The sequence below is a fragment of the Globicephala melas genome, chromosome 13 (assembly GCF_963455315.2).
Source record: "Globicephala melas chromosome 13, mGloMel1.2, whole genome shotgun sequence".
NCBI classification, from domain to species: Eukaryota; Metazoa; Chordata; class Mammalia; order Artiodactyla; family Delphinidae; genus Globicephala; species Globicephala melas.
In genome coordinates, this window is record NC_083326.1 from 26389429 (window position 1) to 26408232 (window position 18804).

The 18804-nt window shown below is 51.8% G+C and overlaps 1 protein-coding gene across 1 annotated transcript in view; it reads left to right on the plus strand.

The window, feature by feature from the left end:
• Positions 1 to 18208, plus strand: part of TSHZ1 (teashirt zinc finger homeobox 1) — a 74894-nt gene extending 56686 nt beyond the window's left edge. The window contains exon 2 of the mRNA XM_060310732.2: positions 13269 to 18208. Coding sequence (XP_060166715.1) covers positions 13269 to 16456 — 3188 coding nt within the window. The 3' untranslated portion in view covers positions 16457 to 18208. The remainder of the gene's footprint in view (positions 1 to 13268) is intronic.
• The last annotated feature ends 596 nt before the right edge of the window (positions 18209 to 18804 follow it).

Below are 18804 nucleotides of genomic sequence, written 5' to 3' on the forward strand. Positions count from 1 at the left end.
TCATTTTAAGCGTCCAGTTCAGTGGCATGAGATACATTCCCACTGTTGTGCGGCCATCACCTCCTCCACTTCTCATCTTCTCAAACTGAACCTCGGTCCCCATGAAGCATCATCTTCCCAACATCCCCCTCCCTGCAGCTCCGGGTGACATCGTTCTACTTTCTGTCTCTATGACAAGCCAGCCCACGTGGTTGGAAAGGGACTCCAGGGGGCCCTTGCAGGCATCCCGTGAACGGCAGGCCCTGAGGAGAGGCTCGCCTGTAGCCGATCACGGCTGGTCCCGTGCCCTCGACGTTCAGGCAGAGCAGCCCGAGAGCAATGTTGCTGACCTTCGGGTAGATAAAGACCTGATTTTACAAACAGCACATTCTGAAGACAGAATTCGTTTAACACTCAGGCCACTTTGAGTTGCAGCTAGAAATGGCCCATGCGTGGCCCTCTGAGAGCATGTCAGAGCCTGGCTCTGAAACAGACCCCCTGGGGCAAGTACCTGCTGCCACCCGTGCTCGGGGGGCAGCTCCCCTCGCCTCTGTGCCTCAGTATCTTCATGTGGACGTGGAGAGCAGACACAGGCCTTCCCCTTATCAAGCTGGTGAGGGGCTAACACAATTAATAGATGCAGGGCAGTTAAGACAGTGTCTGGTCTGGAGAGAGTGGTCAATAAATATTACCTGTTATTATCCAGTGACATTTTAATCCAAAGCATAGTGCCGGTCGAGCAGATGTTCTGTGGGTATGAAATGTTTACCCAAGAACAAGTAAATTATGTCTTTAAAAATAATAGTATAATTATCCGTCCCCTCAAATAAGTTTCTAGTGTGCTGAAAAAAAGACATTCTCTCCATCCGGGTGGATCATTATTCCAGAATGTATTCCATTCCGACTTGAGATTGGACTTCAGTGTTGTCATGGAGAAGATGCTTCTCATCGCAGTGGGCCCCTCACCTTTCTACAGAGAATATATTTACATGAATGCCCTTTTTCCTTTTCGTGCTATGGTTGCAGGGGTTTGAGATCTGTTAGCATCAAACGTCCTTTTTTCTAGGTGTTGCTTGGCTTTGCTGATATCCTCTTTCCAATCCACTCCTACACGGTCGTTTGGATGGGCTTTCGTATGTGCTCTCTCCCTCCGAATAGTTTCTTTCCCCCCTTTTTTTCCCTCAATGATTTAAACATGCCCGGCATTTCTTTCCAAGCAGTTTCATGAACAGAACCAAAGCAGACAGACTGGAAGAGAGAAACACGGAAACCAAGTGAGAAGGTGGAGTTGAGGCTGAGTTTCCTTCAGTTGGGCTCATGGAGGAAGGCTTTCCTGGGAGAACAGCTGGAATAGAATTTGTTTCTGATGCTCCATGAAGGAATCTTTTATTTTCAAACCTTTTCCTAGAAGCTGTCGAACCTTGTACGTCCTCCGGGACTCCCACCCGCAGCCAGAGCTTCTAGAGGTGTGGTCTCGAGGTTGACTCAGGGCACCTTGGACTTCCAGAAGAAATCAAAAGAGGAAATGTCTTTAGACTAACCAGGAATTGTTTCCGTGAGATTTCTAACCAGGAAAAGAATGACTAGTGTAAGGGCCCCGAGGCTCCCCTGATGACTGGGAGCATCGCTCTAGCCCCTGCTTTGGATCTCAGGGGAAAAAAAGGGAAGAAAGCTCGAGGCTAGAACCCAGACTGTGACTCCAGCCCCTCCTCCGTCTTTGTAGCCAGGGGACTGTATCCCCAGCCTCACTTAAGGATGCAGAAGGGGAGTGAAATCCATCCACCTGCTGAATTCACATCTCCAGGTGCCCCAGGCATCCCAGACCCGCAGTTTGCCTGAGCCCCATCTCCAGGTGTTCAATAATGCAGCAGGATTTAGCTGCACCAAAGTGTCACCTGTCTAGGTGAGTCGTGCCGGTGTCTATCTGAAGTGACAGCCATCTTTGAGTACCGGCGTCGTTCACTGACTCCGCTCTCATCATTGGCATCAGGAAGGTAACATTTTCGACAAGGTTGTTTCCTGTTCCCCGGCTTGTTTCCTGCCCCTCCCTCCTCCCCCTCCCCCCTCCCCTCCTCGCCTTCTTAGCGCACCTGATCAAAACATCATCGCTGACAAAGCTTTCCTTCTCCAAATTAAATGAGCCCAGCTAGCCCGGCAATTTTTCCACAGAAAGCAAGTGAAATGCCAGTGTGCCAAGTTAATGAATCTGGTAACAGGGAGAACATTATCGAGTCTGGATAATATGATCTAGCAATGTTCCTTCTCACGCTTCCTGTAAAGAATGTGTGGAAGTCAGTTGCGTGCGCGATGCTAACGCCTGTCCTACCCCATCATGGTAATTTGTATAAGTAATGGAAACAGGTTAAATACTTCCATTCTGATGTTGCCAGCAGGGATGGAAATGAACGTTTCAATGAAATCACCTCGACAGAGCCAAGCGGGGAGGGGGCCGTGACTGATTCAGCTCCACTCCCTTTGGTGATGGGAACCCTAATGAGAATGCTGGAATGTATAGTTTATCAGATAGAAGGGGAAAAGCAGGTAAATCTTGGAGATTAGGATCACGGGAGAACCACCAGCACGAGGTGCCGGCCTCCCCAGCAGACCTCTGCTAATAACACGCTCTTTTCATGCCGAGGGAGGGAGGCAGGGGTGTGGTTGGCTGGCGGGGGAGAGGTGAGTAGGGGCAGGCTCTTTCCTCCTCCCTGATGGGCTGCCAGCAAGGGTTATCTTCAGCCAGTAAAACCCCAGGGTGCTCTTAGGACACCTCTTAGACCCCCGTCTCGAAAACTTGGAGGGAAGAGAACTTGGCTTTTCTGCGTTTCCCTGTCATTATAAATGATCCACTTTTAGAATGGCTTTCTCTCTGTCTGAAACGTCATTTTACTCCCTTCCTTGTCCGTATGAGGAAGAGCCATTTTATTTGAACTGCTAGTGCTGTTTAACCTTCCTCAGAAACTGGAACGCGGGCTTCCCTGGTGGTGCAGTGGTTGAGAGTCCGCTTGCCAACGCAGGGGACACGGGTTCGTGCCCCGGTCCGGGAAGATCCCACATGCCGCGGAGCGGCTGGGCTCGTGAGCCATGGCTGCTGAGCCTGCGCGTCTGGAGCCTGTGCTCTAAAGCGGGAGAGGCCACAACAGTGAGAGCCCCGCGTACCGCAAAAAACAAAACAAAACAAACTGGAACTCAATTCCCGAGATATCCTATACCTGTCGCCCTGCTTCCAGAAAAATCAGTTTTTCTAGCCAAAGGACTACTCTGTATGCCAAGCGTGCTGTAACATCCTTGTAAATTCAAGTGTGTTAATGTGGGTTACTCAACATATTTTCACACTAAAATGCTATATTCATACATTGCCTTTTCCAGTATCACTACCTTTCTTCTGTCTAGACGCTATTACTTAAAATCCAAGTCAGTTAAAGATGGAAGCATTTGGTCATCTGGCCTGTTATATTAAATGCCAATATCTGAACGATTCCAAATATCTGAATTTGGGGACATGGCAGAAGCTGAGCATCTTTTATTGAAAGAACACGTTTTTTAGTTTTCATCGGGATGTGTTGTCATCAGGTAGGAACAGGTATGGATGCGTGCCGGTTACCTTGTGTGAGTGGCTATTTTGAGTAAGCAAGTTGGTATCTGCTGGATGGCAAAGGATAGATTTCAAGCTGGCTTTTAGAAAGCAAATCATGATCGGGGGAAGCCTTTCTTCTATTGTTGCTCTGCTCTCTCCGTGAGGCACCCACACTTTTTGCTCATCTGTCTGAGGAACCCTGGCTCTGATTGCTCAGAGCCAGGGTTACTCAGACTCCGGGGAATTTGGAACTTTATTCCAGTTAGCCATTAAAAACCAAAGACAGCTGTCACTTCTCCCCCTTCTTCAAATGACTGTTGAATATCAGAGCAAATCTTCTTTTCTTTAAAGAAGCAAAGATATTTTAAAAAAATTTGGGCTGGTAGTTGAGAAAAAGAATCGATCTAATTCTCTGAAGACGCACGTGCCTCATTGTATAATGACAATTTGAGAGGAACATATTTTTCCAGACAATATGTGGGTATTTACATTGTAAACCACCGGGGCACACGTTGTTGGTGTCAGATTCACCTCTAGCAGGGACCGTATACTTTACCCTCTGGCCACGTGCATCAGAACGCACGGGATTTTATGTGACTCAGGATGACAGCACATCTTTAGGGACACGTTGGCATCTAGAAGGCGCATTTTATGGCAAAACAATATTAACAAGATTTAAGCTGTTTAAAAAAAGTGACGTCTAACTGTAAGATCCAGTTGTCTTGTTCTCATCTCGGGGCTGATGGGGTCTATGTGTTTTGTGGTTTTTATGTGCTCACACCTGCACACACTCACACACCCACACCCACGTGGAGGCTGGTGGCTTCTCGCCTCGCCTGTGCTCGTCCTGACGCCGAGGCCGGCACAGCTGCTCTGCGCGTTGTCCCGCTGACGGCAGGACACGCCGCGTGTGCTCACCGTGTCACGCTCCACGCCGCGTGCTTGGCTCAGGCGGGGCGGGGGGAGTGACGGCAAAGCTGTTTTGACACAAAAAGAAATCGCAGAAATGACGATTTGGAGTCTTTGTTTTATTTGATGGGGAGGAATGTCATTTCTTTCTGGAAGTAATCGTAAAAGGAGGATATCATACCCCAGTTACCATTTCCAGGCTTACTCATTCATCAGCGTTCCGCAGGGTGCGGGTAGGCGAGGGCAGAGGGGAGCTGAGGGTTTTAGCAGAGAAGATGCAACGACGTTGAGTTGACTCTGTCTTCTGTGATTCAGTAGCTGCTCTCATCCAGATCTTTTAGACTAAACAGTTGTATTCATTCACTTCGTGACGTATGTTGTTCTCAGTTTCATCACTAACAATAAAAATTTCTACAAATATTTTAATGTATTTTGGTATATTTGTACCCATGTGAACTTTTAGAACACTGTAGCTTATATTGAAAACGAAAGAGCGTGACAAGTAATCACTCTGTCCAAGCTTGGAAGTTTTGACAAGTCTCTCTGTCTCTCTAGCTCTCTGCCTCTGCCTAGGCAAAATTTCCAAAAAAGCGTCTAGGAGAGCAATTAGGAGAATTCACTGGTAATAGTAAGAATAAACCCAATTATTATGATAAGAGAACGATACTTTCTGATAGGATAGTGTGGATGTAACTGATTCAGACGCCATTATTGTTATTAAGGGGATTTCAAGGAAGTCAGGTACGTGTGACCTTGTATTAAGCTTCCAGCCAAGTACAGCAGTAATTACGAAGGGGATGCTGGCTCTCGGTGGATCACATTGGTACATAATTTATATAGACTGTAATATATTTAAAGACAAAAGTCCTCCTGACTTTGTGTTAATAGTTGCTGTGTTGTTGACAGCTGCAGGGGTGTGCCCTGCCCTGTTCCCATCCACACCCCAGTCCCCAAAGACTTGATGTTTCCTCTCTTCTTTTACCCTGTGCGTTTACGAGAATGGGCTGCTGGATTTGAACTTGGAGACACGTGTCTGAGACGTAAGCCCTGCGTGGGGTTCGATGTGTGCTGAGTTACATTTCTTTATTCTTGTTTCAGCCATTTGAAGAGAGATTTCAAGCCCACATCTCCCCTCCAGATTTCTAAATGTCATCCGTCACTCTATCTGACAAAAGTCTTTTCTCGTTTCAGGTGGTAGAAAATACCAGGTCGGAACCTGGTTTGGGACCTAATTGGCTAATATTGGGTCTGTAGACCCAGACTCATCAGACTGTCCTAGCGTGGTGTATATCCCTCCCCAAACCAAGAGGCAATAACCGAAAACGTGGATTTCCCCATGCTTGGCATTGGCCACGCATGTCTTGGGGGTGGCTGGCTTTTTAATTTGTGCATCGTATATTAACACGCAGTTCGTTGGTAGTGAAGTAGCTGCGTGTTTTCTTAGGTTCATACAAGAGTTATTTAGCTTTTGCTCTTCATTTCATTTTAACTTCTCTTTTAATTTTTCAAGATTCTCATATATTTTCTCTCTCCTTTTTCCTCCTGACATTGCTGAAAATCACAGAAAGTTTTCAGTCTTTTTAATTGAGGTTTAAGCCCTTAATTTGTGCTTTCCCACTTAATGTTAAATTACATTGTTGTAACTGCAACAAACTACAGGCCTAAGATTAATACCTGAGGCGCTCACTGGGAGGAATGGGAGGGGACACCCCCCCCCCATAACTTGAAATTGAATTCGGGGGCAGGGAGAAAGGGAAGACGTTATATTTATTTTAAAGAAGTTACCTGTGAATTTCTAATGAAACTTAGAATTCGGTAAAAACCACAGGCCATTTTATTTACAGACTCTACAATTCTAAAAAATGGCCTCTGTTGGGTTTCAGGTAAAGAAGTAATCGTTACCAATCGGATGGTTTAGCAAACTGGTACGTGAGCGACTGGTACCAGACGACTGAAATTTGCCAGAGGGAGAGAAATATTTTTGCTCCTCCTACATCACAGCAGAACGGGGCTTTCAGATTTGCGTGGCAGGTTGTCAACCTTTCTGCAAAAAATTTAGAACTTAGTTCCATAAATTAACGTACATCCCACTTGTATGTTGCTGTCCTTTCAGAGTAGCGCGGAATGGGCTCTGACCTGGGTGCTTTCTCTGCATGTTTTATTTCCTAATATCCTCTTCCACCAAACCCACCTGCTCTCTTTGTAACAGAGGTGAAGTTACTTTACAAGTGATCGATGATAAATTTGGAAGAAAGTGTGTTTTGCAAGATTTTACGATGAATTGAAGCTGTTCATTTATCACCGAGGTGTGTGTAAGCCCCTTTTGTGAATTGTAAATATATTTTGACGTAATGGCCATCTGTTCGTGGGTATCACGTTTGCCAGTCGAAAACCTAGTTTGATATAGCTAAACACGTAATTTGGTATGATCGTATAGTTTCACCAGGTGGCAATACAATAGCCAAGTTTGGTATTTACTGTAAGCCAGTGCCCAAGCAGGGACCAACGACCTGTGTTTTATAGTTGTCACTTTTGAATCTCCCTTTTCCTCATTCACAGCCGGCTCTCAATTGCGTGTGCTAATGAGGAAAAGAGAGCTTGGATAAACAAATTTCCCCAACCTGATTCTTGTCATTTATTTCCAGGGCCCGCCCCCTGGGGCCTGGGGAAGAGCCTAACCAGGAAGTGCTCTGTATGAGTTCCCACCTCCCGCTCCTTCCTCTGTGTGGCTGTGATCAGGGAAACTGTAGGAAGGCGGAGGGGCCTGGGTGGTGCAGAAGTTCAAGGGCTAACATCCCGAATAATCCATCGGCCCAGATCTCACGTCTGGTTGCTACACAGTGACAAGGGCCAGTGAGGGGACCGCTCCCCCTGGGGCGAGAGCTCATTGTTTTGTTCCTCTTGTCCCCGTTTGTGCGACGTGAGCAACAGTTGGTGAGGCCCGAGGCTGCGCGGGGCGCCCGCTGGCAGCCGCGGGGGGACTGCCCGTCGTGGGCATTTCCGAGCTCATCTTGACGGTCTGTCTGCAGAGCAAGATGGGGAGGAGGGGCCAGCAAGCATAGAGGGGGACTTGGTGATGACGATGGTGGTCTGCCGTTTCCATGAATACTTCCTATAGCCCCACTGTTGGGGAAACTGAGGCCCGGAGGATGGGGTCTGTCCCTTCTGTAAGTCTGTCCTCAGGTCCCGCTAACGATGGGGGTCTGTCCTTCAACAGGGAGCCACAGCAATGGCCCCATAGCGTGGACCCAACGGGGGCCATCCCTACCCCCTGCACGCCTGGGGTCGCTCCTGCACTCGCTGTGTGGGACAGATGTGGCTGAGGGGGGACGTGTCTCGGGTGTGTCCCCGCCTGGGGCTGAAGCCAGGCGCCCAGTGGTCTTGCTTCCACGCACCGTGGGGTCCGGTCTGGGAATTTCCACCTGCACAGCCCTTGCCCGCCTGCCCCAGGCCCAGACTCTTAAAGTGAAACCCGGTAGATTCTGGATCCTTCTGAGGGCTCTGGTTCCAGGATGTGAGCCCAGTTTTGGAAGGTGGGAGAGGTTGGGGGGTAGGGAGAGGGGGCTCAGGCACGGCTGTAAAGGAGTCCCTCGTACCCGTTAGCATCTGTTATCAGCTGCATCCTCACGTGGCCACGCACGCTGCCGAGTAGGGTGATATATGGACCAGCGCTGGGAAGGGTGGCGTGAGAAGCGGGAGGGAAGTGCTCGTGGGCGGGCTGCCTGGGGAGGCGGGGGCACTTCCTTCCAGCGCTGATTCTACCAGGCCCGGTGCCCCCGAGGAGGGGCAGGAAAGCTACTCCGGGGTCAGATGGGCGTCCAGTGGTGGGGACACAAGACAGATGGCCCCCAGCTGCCCCCTAGGTCTGTGTTTCCTCGTGCCCCTTGTAAATTAGAATTGAAAAGTTCACTCATTAAAAAAATAGACACGCTGAGCTAAAAGTACATGGTAGAATAGTAAAGCAGCCAAAGAACTTCAGTGCATCAGGATGAACAAAGTGGAGGAGTGTGTGGTAAAAGCAGGAATCCTGGGAGTCTAGAAACGGACAGCGACCGTGCTGGTGGAAGGCTAAAGGGATGCAGCACAGTGACCACTGAGCTGGTGGACTGTGGGTCTCAGGAGAGGCCTCGCCTCCTGCCCCCCTGTCCGTGGGACCTGGCAGCCCCCTCCCTAGGGAAGGCTGAAGGAGGTGAGGATGCAGGAGCAGGGCCGGGAGGAAGACGGAGGCGGCCTTTGTGCGGGCAGACTCTCGGCACCCCCGAAATTCTGCTACAGGAACCCTAATGCCATCTGCACCCCTTCATTGTTCTTCCCACCTCTTACTTTTTAGCATTAAAAAATATAAAAGTAACAACGGACAAAGCCCTTCCCACGTTCCCTCCCCCAGGCTGGGCCCTGCCCTTCCAGGCTCCTTAATTCCCAGCGTGGGGCTAGTGGCTGTTTCCAGCTATTTCATTCCAGAAATGGTGTGAAATGGCTAATACGTGCTTGTTGAATTGAAAACACTGAAGAAGATTTTGAAAACAGAGATACTGATCAAGAGCCACTTCAGTCAACAAGCCCATATATTCATTATCTAGAAAAAAACCACTAGTAACATTTTCGAAAAGGATTTTTCCGTTGTACTGTGAATAGGTTTGTCTTCTGCTTTTTCCATTGAATGCCTCTCCCCTTGTCATTAAAACATAGTTTTTTAAACGTTTGAATAATATTGCATCTTAGGAATAAACGAAAAGTCACCTAACTACCAATTATTGTTGAAGATTCAGGTAGTGGCGAATTTTATATGGAATAATACCATAAAGGACATCTTTGTGCATGAAGCTTATTCTGTATTTCATGTCACCTTCTGAGGCTATCCTTCCAAAAGTAAAATTATTGGGCCAAAGGGTGTCAAAAAATTTCTCTCCTTTTACTCTTTTTTCATTGAGATTCTCTCAATTATAACAGTATGATGGGCACATAAGAGGTGTCCTAAACACTGATACAGAATTACTTTGGGCCAGGGACTTCCCTGGTGGTCCAGTGGTTAAGACTCTGCACTTCCACTGCAGGGGGTATGGGTTCAATCCCTGGTCAGGGAACTAAGATCCCTGCATGCTGTGCAGCACAGCCAAAAAAGAAAAAAAAAAAAAAGAATTACCTTGGGGTCATTAATTCATCCACAAGCATTTACTCAAAGTGTTTGTTGGCATTGAGATGCTAATGAGACAAAGGAAAGTAACTCGGTCCTGATGCTGGCAGAGTGGCTTGACCTCCGGCTGGGAGTCAGGTGACCCGCCTTTGAATCCTTGTTTGTGTCCTCTGGGACCTTGGGGAGGTCGGTCAACTTCTCGAAGACCAGTTTTCTCATCTTCAAAATGGGCATTTTCAGGGATGCTAACTTGAAGGGTTGTGAGGGTTAAAATAGGGTGAAGAAAGAAAATGCCCAGCTGGGGGAGGTAGGCAGGGGTGGCACTCAGCAATTTTAGTTGAAGGAGCAAGTTCACGGTTTGATTATGAGGACAGACAGGTAGATATCTCTTAATGCTTCCGGGAATGAACTCTGGGAGGGGATTAAAAGGCATCATGAAGGAGATGACATCTGAGCCTCCCCTTGAGGACGAGCATCGTCACCAGGTGGAGATGTGGGTGGGGTGCCCCCTGGGACCAGGATGCGCGGGGACTGGACATGTGGCGGAGGGAGGGGTGCACGTGAGGATTTGCGCCCCCTGTGCAGCTCGTGGACTCTAACAGCGATTTTAGCTCAGGAGTTGTGGAGGAAGAAAGAGCGTGGCAGGACAGGAGGGCAAGAGGCCCAGCTGGGCGGCTGTTGCACATCTGATGAGAGGCTGGAGGGTCTGAATTAGGGCAGGGGCCCTGCTGGCTGTGGAGCTGGACCACGGGAGGCACTGAGGACAGCCGTCGCTCTTCTGGCGTGGACACTTGTTCGGGGTGATTCAGTACAGCTGAGTCAGGAGACTCCCAGCTCAGGAGGAGGAAGTGGGCTGTCACTGGGGCGGGGGCTGGAGGGGGCAGGGGCAGTCGTGTGTCTGCACGAAGTTGACTGGGGGTGCCTGTGGAACGCCCACGTCGCGACGGACTCCGGTCACAGCAGCTGGGGCCCCTTCTATGTGCCACCCGTGAGGCGGACTCAGACTACAGGCATCGCAAAGGCCAGCTTCCCCCGACGGGGCGGGAGAGCCGAGGGCCTGCACCCAGTGGCCTCGCAGGTGGACGTGGGTCCAGTGCTCGCGGGCGTGCCCTGGAGGAGTCACGGAAGAAGTCAAGGTTGGCCGGAAAGAGGCTGTGGAGGGACCGGCCAAGAGTGACAGGCAGGGCGGGTGGAGGAAGCCGGCGGCGCCCTGGCCCCGGAGAGCACGGTGTCACACCCGGAGTGCTCTGGGCAGGGGGGCTGGGGGCCGCGTCCCCGCGGGGATGCTCGGCCCGGGGCAGGGGATGCCGGCGGGTCCCAGGATGCCCCCGGGTCCGCCCTGGGGCTCCCCTGGCTGCCTGCTCACCCAGCTTCGTGTCTCCCCTGGGAGACGAGCTCCAGGAAGGCAGGCACATTAGGGGTCCCCCTCCACCTCCTGGATAACGGGGGATGGGTGTCCAAGGGAGGGAACGGCAGAAAGCAGTGACCCTTAGGAGGCCGGGGTTTGCTCTGTGTGGTTCCAGGAGTAACTGTCGCCCTGGGGCTGGGGGTGGCCTACAGGAGGCGTTTGAGCTCAGCCTGGGGGCCCCCAGGTGCAGGCTGCTCTGTCGGGAGCAGGGCAGGCCCGGGATACAGCAGGGCCTGATGACATTCCACTCTGCTGGGACATGGACATGCAGGTGGGCAGATGCCAAGCAAGTCATGTGCGTGCGGTTCCAGGCCCTGAGATGCCACCCGCAGAGTGAGGACCGGTGGGTGACAAACACACCCCGGAGGTATGGCAGCGAGTCCCCCGCGACGGCGCGGGACTCACGGGCTGTAATTCCCCGACGCGTTAGTGGACTCTGATGCAGTTCTGCCTTCCGCTGGGAAACACCGTGGACATACGTGCCTGGGTCGCTCAATGCTGCCACCCAGGCGTGGGGACGGCCGCGAGGGGAAGCGGGGGTGGGCAGGGATGCTGAAGGGCCCCGTGGAGCGGCTGTCACTCGCCACGTGTTCACTTGTGCTCACGAGCGATCGTGCCTGGGGCTCTCGGCGTGTGGGCGCAGACCCTCCCGTGTGTCTCCCTCCTGCCCGCGTCCGCCCTCTGGGCAGCCACCTCCTTCTCTGTCTCTCCATCACTGTCCTGAAAACGCGGTGCTCTCTGCACGTTCCCTTGGGGTCTGGTGCTGATAACGTGATAATGAGTGATTCTACTTAATGAGACACCCTCTCAGGTCGTATCAGTGCATTTTAATGGGGCCTTTCTGGAAATATCTTAACCCCAAATTTCCCAGGCAGTTGACGGAACGCTAATTGTTCCCTCAAAAAAAAAAAAAAAAAGGAAAAAGAAGTAAAAGTGTGCTTTGGTCAAATCAGTTAAGAGGTGCAGGCAATGATGTCCCCTTGGGGACTGACAACATCCGTCACATAGTAAAGGGTCTAAACTGTGTTGCAGTAGAAGGTCGGATTCCATCTAGCGGTTTACATGCCGTCCATCCCTCCCCTGCTTGGGACAGCTGTCCGTATCCTGAGTTTTTCTGGGAGATGCCGCCTTCACCCTGAGAAGTCACCCTCTGTGCAGCTGTGGCCTGTAGCGGGCCACTGTAGCGTATACTATAGGCCTTGCTGAGAATAGAATTTGTTTTATTGTGCCAAAATATCCGTAACACAAAAGTTCCCATTTTAATCAAGTGCACGGTTCAGTGGTATTCAGTACATTCACCCTGTTATGCAGCGATACCCGCCATACACCTCCAGAACTTTGCGTCTTCCCAGATTGAGACTCTGAAGCCATTAAACACCAACTTTCCATTCCTCCCTCTCCCCCAGGCCCTGGAAACCGCGGTTCCACTTCCTGTCTCTGTAAGCCTCACCGCTCTAGGTGTCTCATCTAAGGGGGTCTCATCTATTCGTCTTTTTACGTCTGGCTTATTTCACTGAGCATAGCGTCCTCAGGGTTCATCCATGCCATGGCATATGTCAGAATCTCCTTCCTTTTAAAGGCTGACTAATATTCCATGGTCTGTATAAACCACATTTTGTTCACCCATCCATCCGTCAACAGACATTTAGGTTGTTTCCACCTTCCGGCTCTTGTGAATAATGCCGCTTTGTACAGACGTGGCTCTTTGACCCCTGTCGGGTGTCACCTGTGGGAGGCTTCTGCTCCATCCAGGCAGGGGGGCGCTGCTGGGGCTACGTCGCTTTCTCCTTTTTAGTGGAGACCAGAGTATTTTTATCGCTTGTCATTGAGGAACGTTTTTATTTATGGAAGCCATAGAATACTGTCTGTGTATTATCTTGCCCTAGAAGTTGACAACCAGGTCCCCCTGCCCCCTGCCACGGGGAGGCACGAGGGACCCCCGCTGCTTACAAAAAGAGGAGCCTGCATGAGGAGGGGTCCCTTCCCTTCCCACCCAGCTGTGACGGCCACACTGACATCTTTAAGAAGAGGACAGATGCCACCCTTCCGTGGAAATGTATTCACTTAGGAGGGGGGATTGTCTTGGTGGAAACCTGTTTCCTGCCGTCGAGCTGCAGAAGGGGTAGATATATAAAGTGGAGGTAGCCTTGTAGCCTGGGAGCTCGGCTGAGAAACATCTTTTTAAAGATCATCTAACTGCTGGGGAGGCCGCGTCCTTGGAGATGATTTACGTCTCCTCACGGTGTTCCATTTTTCTCTCCTAGCTTACGTTCCTGAGGAAGAACTGAAGGCAGCAGAAATAGATGAAGAAAACGTGGAGGAGGATGGGCTGCCTTTGGACGTTCAGGAAAGCGACTTCGTGTGCAATGAGGAGGCGGAGCTCAAGGAGGCCCCGAGCTACCAGAACTCCCCCATCAGCACCGCGACTAATCAGGACGCCGGCTACGGGTCGCCGTTCAGCGAAAGCAGCGACCAGCCAGCCCCTTTCAAGAGCTCTTCCTGCAAGGAAGAGAAAGAGGAGGCCCAGGGCCGGGAGGGCGTCTCCTACCCCCAGGACAGCTTGGCCCAGATCAAGGCCGTGTATGCAAACCTCTTCTCGGGGTCCTGCTGGTCCAGCTTGGCTCTGGATTTGAAGAAGTCCGGCTCGACCACCGGCAACAGCGATGCCGGCCAGAAGGAGGGCTCCACCCCCGCCGCCACGCCCCCCACCAGTACCGCGGGGGCCACCGGGACCACGGCGAGCACCCCCAGCTCGGGCTCCGGCTCCGGCACCAGCGCCAGCGGCGGCTCCGGGTACGACTGGCACCAGGCCGCCCTGGCCAAGACGCTGCAGCAGACGTCCTCGTACGGGCTGCTGCCCGAGCCCAGCCTCTTCAGCACCGTGCAGCTCTACCGGCAGAACAACAAGCTGTACGGCTCCGTGTTCACGGGCGCCAGCAAGTTCCGCTGCAAAGACTGCAGCGCCGCGTACGACACGCTGGTGGAGCTGACGGTGCACATGAACGAGATGGGGCACTACCGCGACAACAACAGGGACAAGGACTCCGAGAAGACCAAGCGGTGGTCCAAGCCCAGGAAGCGCTCCCTGATGGAGATGGAGGGCAAGGAGGACGCGCAGAAGGTACTCAAGTGCATGTACTGCGGCCACTCCTTCGAGTCCCTGCAGGACCTGAGCGTGCACATGATCAAGACGAAGCATTACCAGAAAGTGCCTCTCAAGGAGCCGGTGCCGGCCATCACCAAGCTGGTCCCTTCCACCAAAAAGCGGGCGCTGCAGGACTTGGCGGCCCCCTGCTCCCCCGAGCCGGCGGGCGTCACGGCCGAAGTGGCGCCGAGCGAGTCAGCCAAGGACCAGAAGTCGGCCAACCCGTACGTGACGCCCAACAACCGCTACGGCTACCAGAACGGGGCCAGCTACACCTGGCAGTTCGAGGCCCGCAAGGCCCAGATCCTCAAGTGCATGGAGTGCGGCAGCTCCCACGACACCCTGCAGCAGCTCACCGCCCACATGATGGTCACCGGCCACTTCCTGAAAGTGACCACCTCCGCCTCCAAGAAAGGGAAGCAGCTGGTGCTGGACCCCATGGTGGAGGAGAAGGTCCAGTCCATTCCCCTGCCCCCCACCACGCACACGCGGCTGCCCGCCGCCCACGCCAAAAAGCAGCCCGACTCTCCCTCGGGGCCCGCGACCTCAGAGGAGAAGAAGGAGCCCGAGAAGGAGAAGGCGCTGCCGGCGGCGTCCGGGGACGCAGACAAGCAGATCAAGGAGGAGGGTGAGGACGCCGCCGACAAGTTCGAGCCCACCACCCTCTACCAGTACCTCCGCGAGGAGGACCTGGACGACAGCCCCAGGGGCGGGGTGGACATCCTGAAGTCCCTGGAGAACACGGTCTCCACGGCCATCAGCAAAGCGCAGAACGGCGCCCCCTCGTGGGGCGGCTACCCCAGCATCCATGCCGCCTACCAGCTGCCGGGCACCGTGAAGCCGCTGCCGACCGTGCAGAGCGTGCAGATGCAGCCGTCCTACGCCAGCAGCGTGAAGCCTCTGTCCTCGGAGCACGGCGCGCTCCTGCACTCCCCGGGGAGCCTCACGCCGCCGCCCCACAAGAGCAACGTGTCGGCCATGGAGGAGCTGGTGGAGAAGGTCACGGGCAAGGTCAGCGTGAAGAAGGAGGAGAGGCCGGCGGAGAAGGAGAAGGGGTCGCCGGCCAAGGCCGCGTCCCCCGCGGCCAAGGAGAATAAAGACTTCCCCAGGGCCGAGGACCTGGGCGGCGGCGGCAGGCCCCAGCAGAAGAAGGGCCCCGAAGCCGAAGCGGGGAAGACCAGGAAGGAGGGTGCGGTGGACGCCCACACCCCGAACGGCACAGAGCCCCTCAAGGCCAAAGTCACCAACGGCTGTAACAACCTGGGCATCATCACGGACCACTCGCCCGAGCCCTCCTTCATCAACCCGCTGAGCGCCCTGCAGTCCATCATGAACACCCACCTGGGCAAAGTGTCCAGGCCCGTGAGCCCCTCGCTGGACCCGCTGGCCATGCTCTACAAGATCAGCACCAGCATGCTGGACAAGCCGGCCTTCCCCGCCCCGCCCGCCAAGCCGCCCGGCACCCTGGACCGCTACTGCTACGAGAACAGCGACCAGCCCATCGACCTGACCAAGTCCAAGAGCAAGGCCCTGGCCCCGGGCGCCGCCGACGGCGTGTCCTCGCCGCTCCGGGAGAGCGCGCTCATGGACATCTCGGACATGGTGAAGAACCTCACGGGCCGGCTGACCCCCAAGTCCTCCACGCCTTCCACCGTGTCGGAGAAGTCGGACGCCGACGGCAGCAGCTTCGAGGAGGCAGTGGACGAGCTGTCGCCCGTGCACAAGAGGAAGGGGCGGCAGTCCAACTGGAATCCGCAGCACCTGCTCATCCTGCAGGCCCAGTTCGCCTCGAGCCTGCGGGAGACCCCGGAGGGTAAGTACATCATGTCGGACCTGGGCCCTCAGGAGCGGGTGCACATCTCCAAGTTCACCGGGCTCTCCATGACCACCATCAGCCACTGGCTGGCCAACGTCAAGTACCAGTTGCGGAGGACAGGGGGGACCAAGTTCCTGAAGAACCTGGACACAGGGCATCCTGTTTTCTTTTGCAACGATTGTGCCTCTCAGTTCAGAACTGCTTCCACGTACATCAGTCATCTAGAGACACACTTAGGCTTCAGCTTGAAGGATCTCTCCAAGCTGCCACTGAATCAGATTCAAGAACAGCAGAATGTTTCCAAAGTCCTGGCGAACAAAGCATTGGGCCCGGTGGGAGCCGCCGAGGACGATCTGGGCTCCACATTCCAGTGCAAGCTCTGCAACCGGACTTTCGCGAGCAAGCACGCAGTCAAACTGCACCTTAGTAAGACCCACGGCAAGTCCCCCGAGGACCACCTGATCTACGTGACGGAGCTGGAGAAACAGTAGCCCTGGGTCCGCGCGCGGGCCCGTGGCACATTGCACTAAACGTCGTCATACTGCACTAGGCCTGGCCTGAGCCTCCGAAATCAGCCTGCCCTTTGTTGCTGACTGCCTGTCTGGACCTTGGTTTTTCTTACACATATTTTGTAGTTATATTTATATGCTCTTCGTCCGATTGTGCATGTTCCGTTTCTTTTTCCGTGAGTCAAAGTCTGACCTTTATTTTCAACATCTGTTCTCGATGTTCAGCTCTCTTTTGTAGGAAATAGTGGGGCACACTACTCAGAGACATTTACTTAGCAGGAAAGAAAGACACAAATAACAATGAGAAAAGACGTCCTAAAATTACAAAGTTGGCATGACAATAAAGGTCATAGAACCTCCTAGTGTCAAATTTAACCCTTTGAGGACTGTAATCGCATTTCTGTGCCTTTCACTCAAAAAAAAAAAAAAAAGAAAAAAGAAAAAAAAAGGCTTAAAGGCATTTCATTCAGATCAAAAGCTGTGTCAGACACAAAACTTATTTAATAATTAAAAAACGAGCTTTTATATGCAGAACTGGTTTGTGAAGGAAGCATGCATGCAGCTGTTGGAAAACAGAAAGTTGTCTAGGACTCGGGGTTAGGAAGCCACAACTTCACATGTTTAAAACAAACAAAACAAAAACTAACAGCAGCGACAACAAACACCCCAGTTGCCACTATGCCCAAACCCTCTGGATGCTGAAAAAATGCCACTTTTGGCAAAAAAAAAAAAAAAAAAAAGTATGCAAGCTATTATTTAAAAATGTGTAAAAATGCTATTTCTTTTTTCTGTAAAATACTGCAGTTTATAGTTATTTACAGATGTAAGCTTTGGTACAAGCTGACCTTTCTATAAGCGTGCTGCATTGGTAAATGAAAAAAAAATGGGGCAAATGTTGGAGTCCTTTCCTTGTAAATTGCCGGCATCAGCTTAAAAACTCCTGTATGTTACATATCGTCCCATTTTAATCTATTCAACTTTCTTTGTACCTTCTGGCTGTATGCTTTCTCTTTTAACTTTTTATATTGTCATTTTATATTAAATTTCTGTGTATATAGTGTACAACCACAATTTTTGAATAAAATTTAGTTCCTGCAGCTTGATTTAAATAGAGAAATTTTACTGCAACCTGCATCTTTCCAGATGCATGTATATCAGACAAAAATAAATAAATGAAAACAGAGCGAGCGATGCACTATTAATTATACATTTTGATGTTCTATCATTAATATTGTACAGTACATTTCGGTTCACACAATTAAATCCACTGTTTTCTCAAATGTAAAATAAACCCACATGCAGTTCTTGATTTACATAGATTGTCATGTCGTCATTATTTTGCCTTTGAGATGTTATTTCAGCGACGAGAGGTATGGCTTATGCAATCAACCAACAGAAATCCTGGTCGGAATCATCATTTCATGATTTGTGTGCTGACACGCTTCGTTCAAATGAGCAGTGTTGCATTTCTTAAGATGATAATTAAAAAGTTTAACCCCGCTGGGTGCCACCGGGTACCTGAGGATAGCCGTTGAGCGATGGCTGGCTTGTACAGCGAGGGACTGAGGTGCTTCCTTCGAAGAATGCTTCCGCACTATTTGGAAATGTTTACAGTTATCCTCTGTGTGCGTCCGGAGCCTTAACGGTGGGGGGCGGTCGAAGGGCAGGTCTTGCTCTATAGCAGCAGACCCTGGGGGGCTTGGAATTGGTTCTGCGTTGCTCCAAAGAGGAAAGCCTGATCTCTGCACTTTTAAAAATGTACAGTTTTTATAAAATGAGCTGCCCCGGAGCACGGCGGAGGGGTGTTGCTCTGCGCGGAAGACCACCGGCACTCCAGGGCTGTAAGCGCTGTGACCGCGGCTCTGAAGTCCGGGTCTTCCTGCTGAGTCTGGCCTCTTTGTCGCGGAAGTACATAACGACATGAGCAGGACAATTTCTTTTTCCACCTTTTGCTTAAGTTTTCGTAAAATAGTATCCTGAGAAAGCTTAGAACGTACAGCGCTCAGCTGTGCCGTTTCCATGATTCCCCTCCATGCCAGCCCTTGACCCCTGTGGGAGGAGAATCAGGGCGGCCACCTCTGCACCATCTGTGCTGAGGCCGCAGAGTGCCAGGGAGGTTTGCTGCCTTCTCTTGACCTTCATGGGTAAACAGCTCTGTCGTTTAGGAGCTAAAGCCATTTAGACATTTTGGTTCAGTTTCTGGGGGATTACGTACTTTGGGCTCAAGGGGTGACGGGGAGGAGTGACAGGCCTGTGGTGGAGTGTAGTGGGGTCTTTGCACGATGATCCTTCGAAGTTCTGTTGATCTTATCACAGGCCTGCAGATGTAT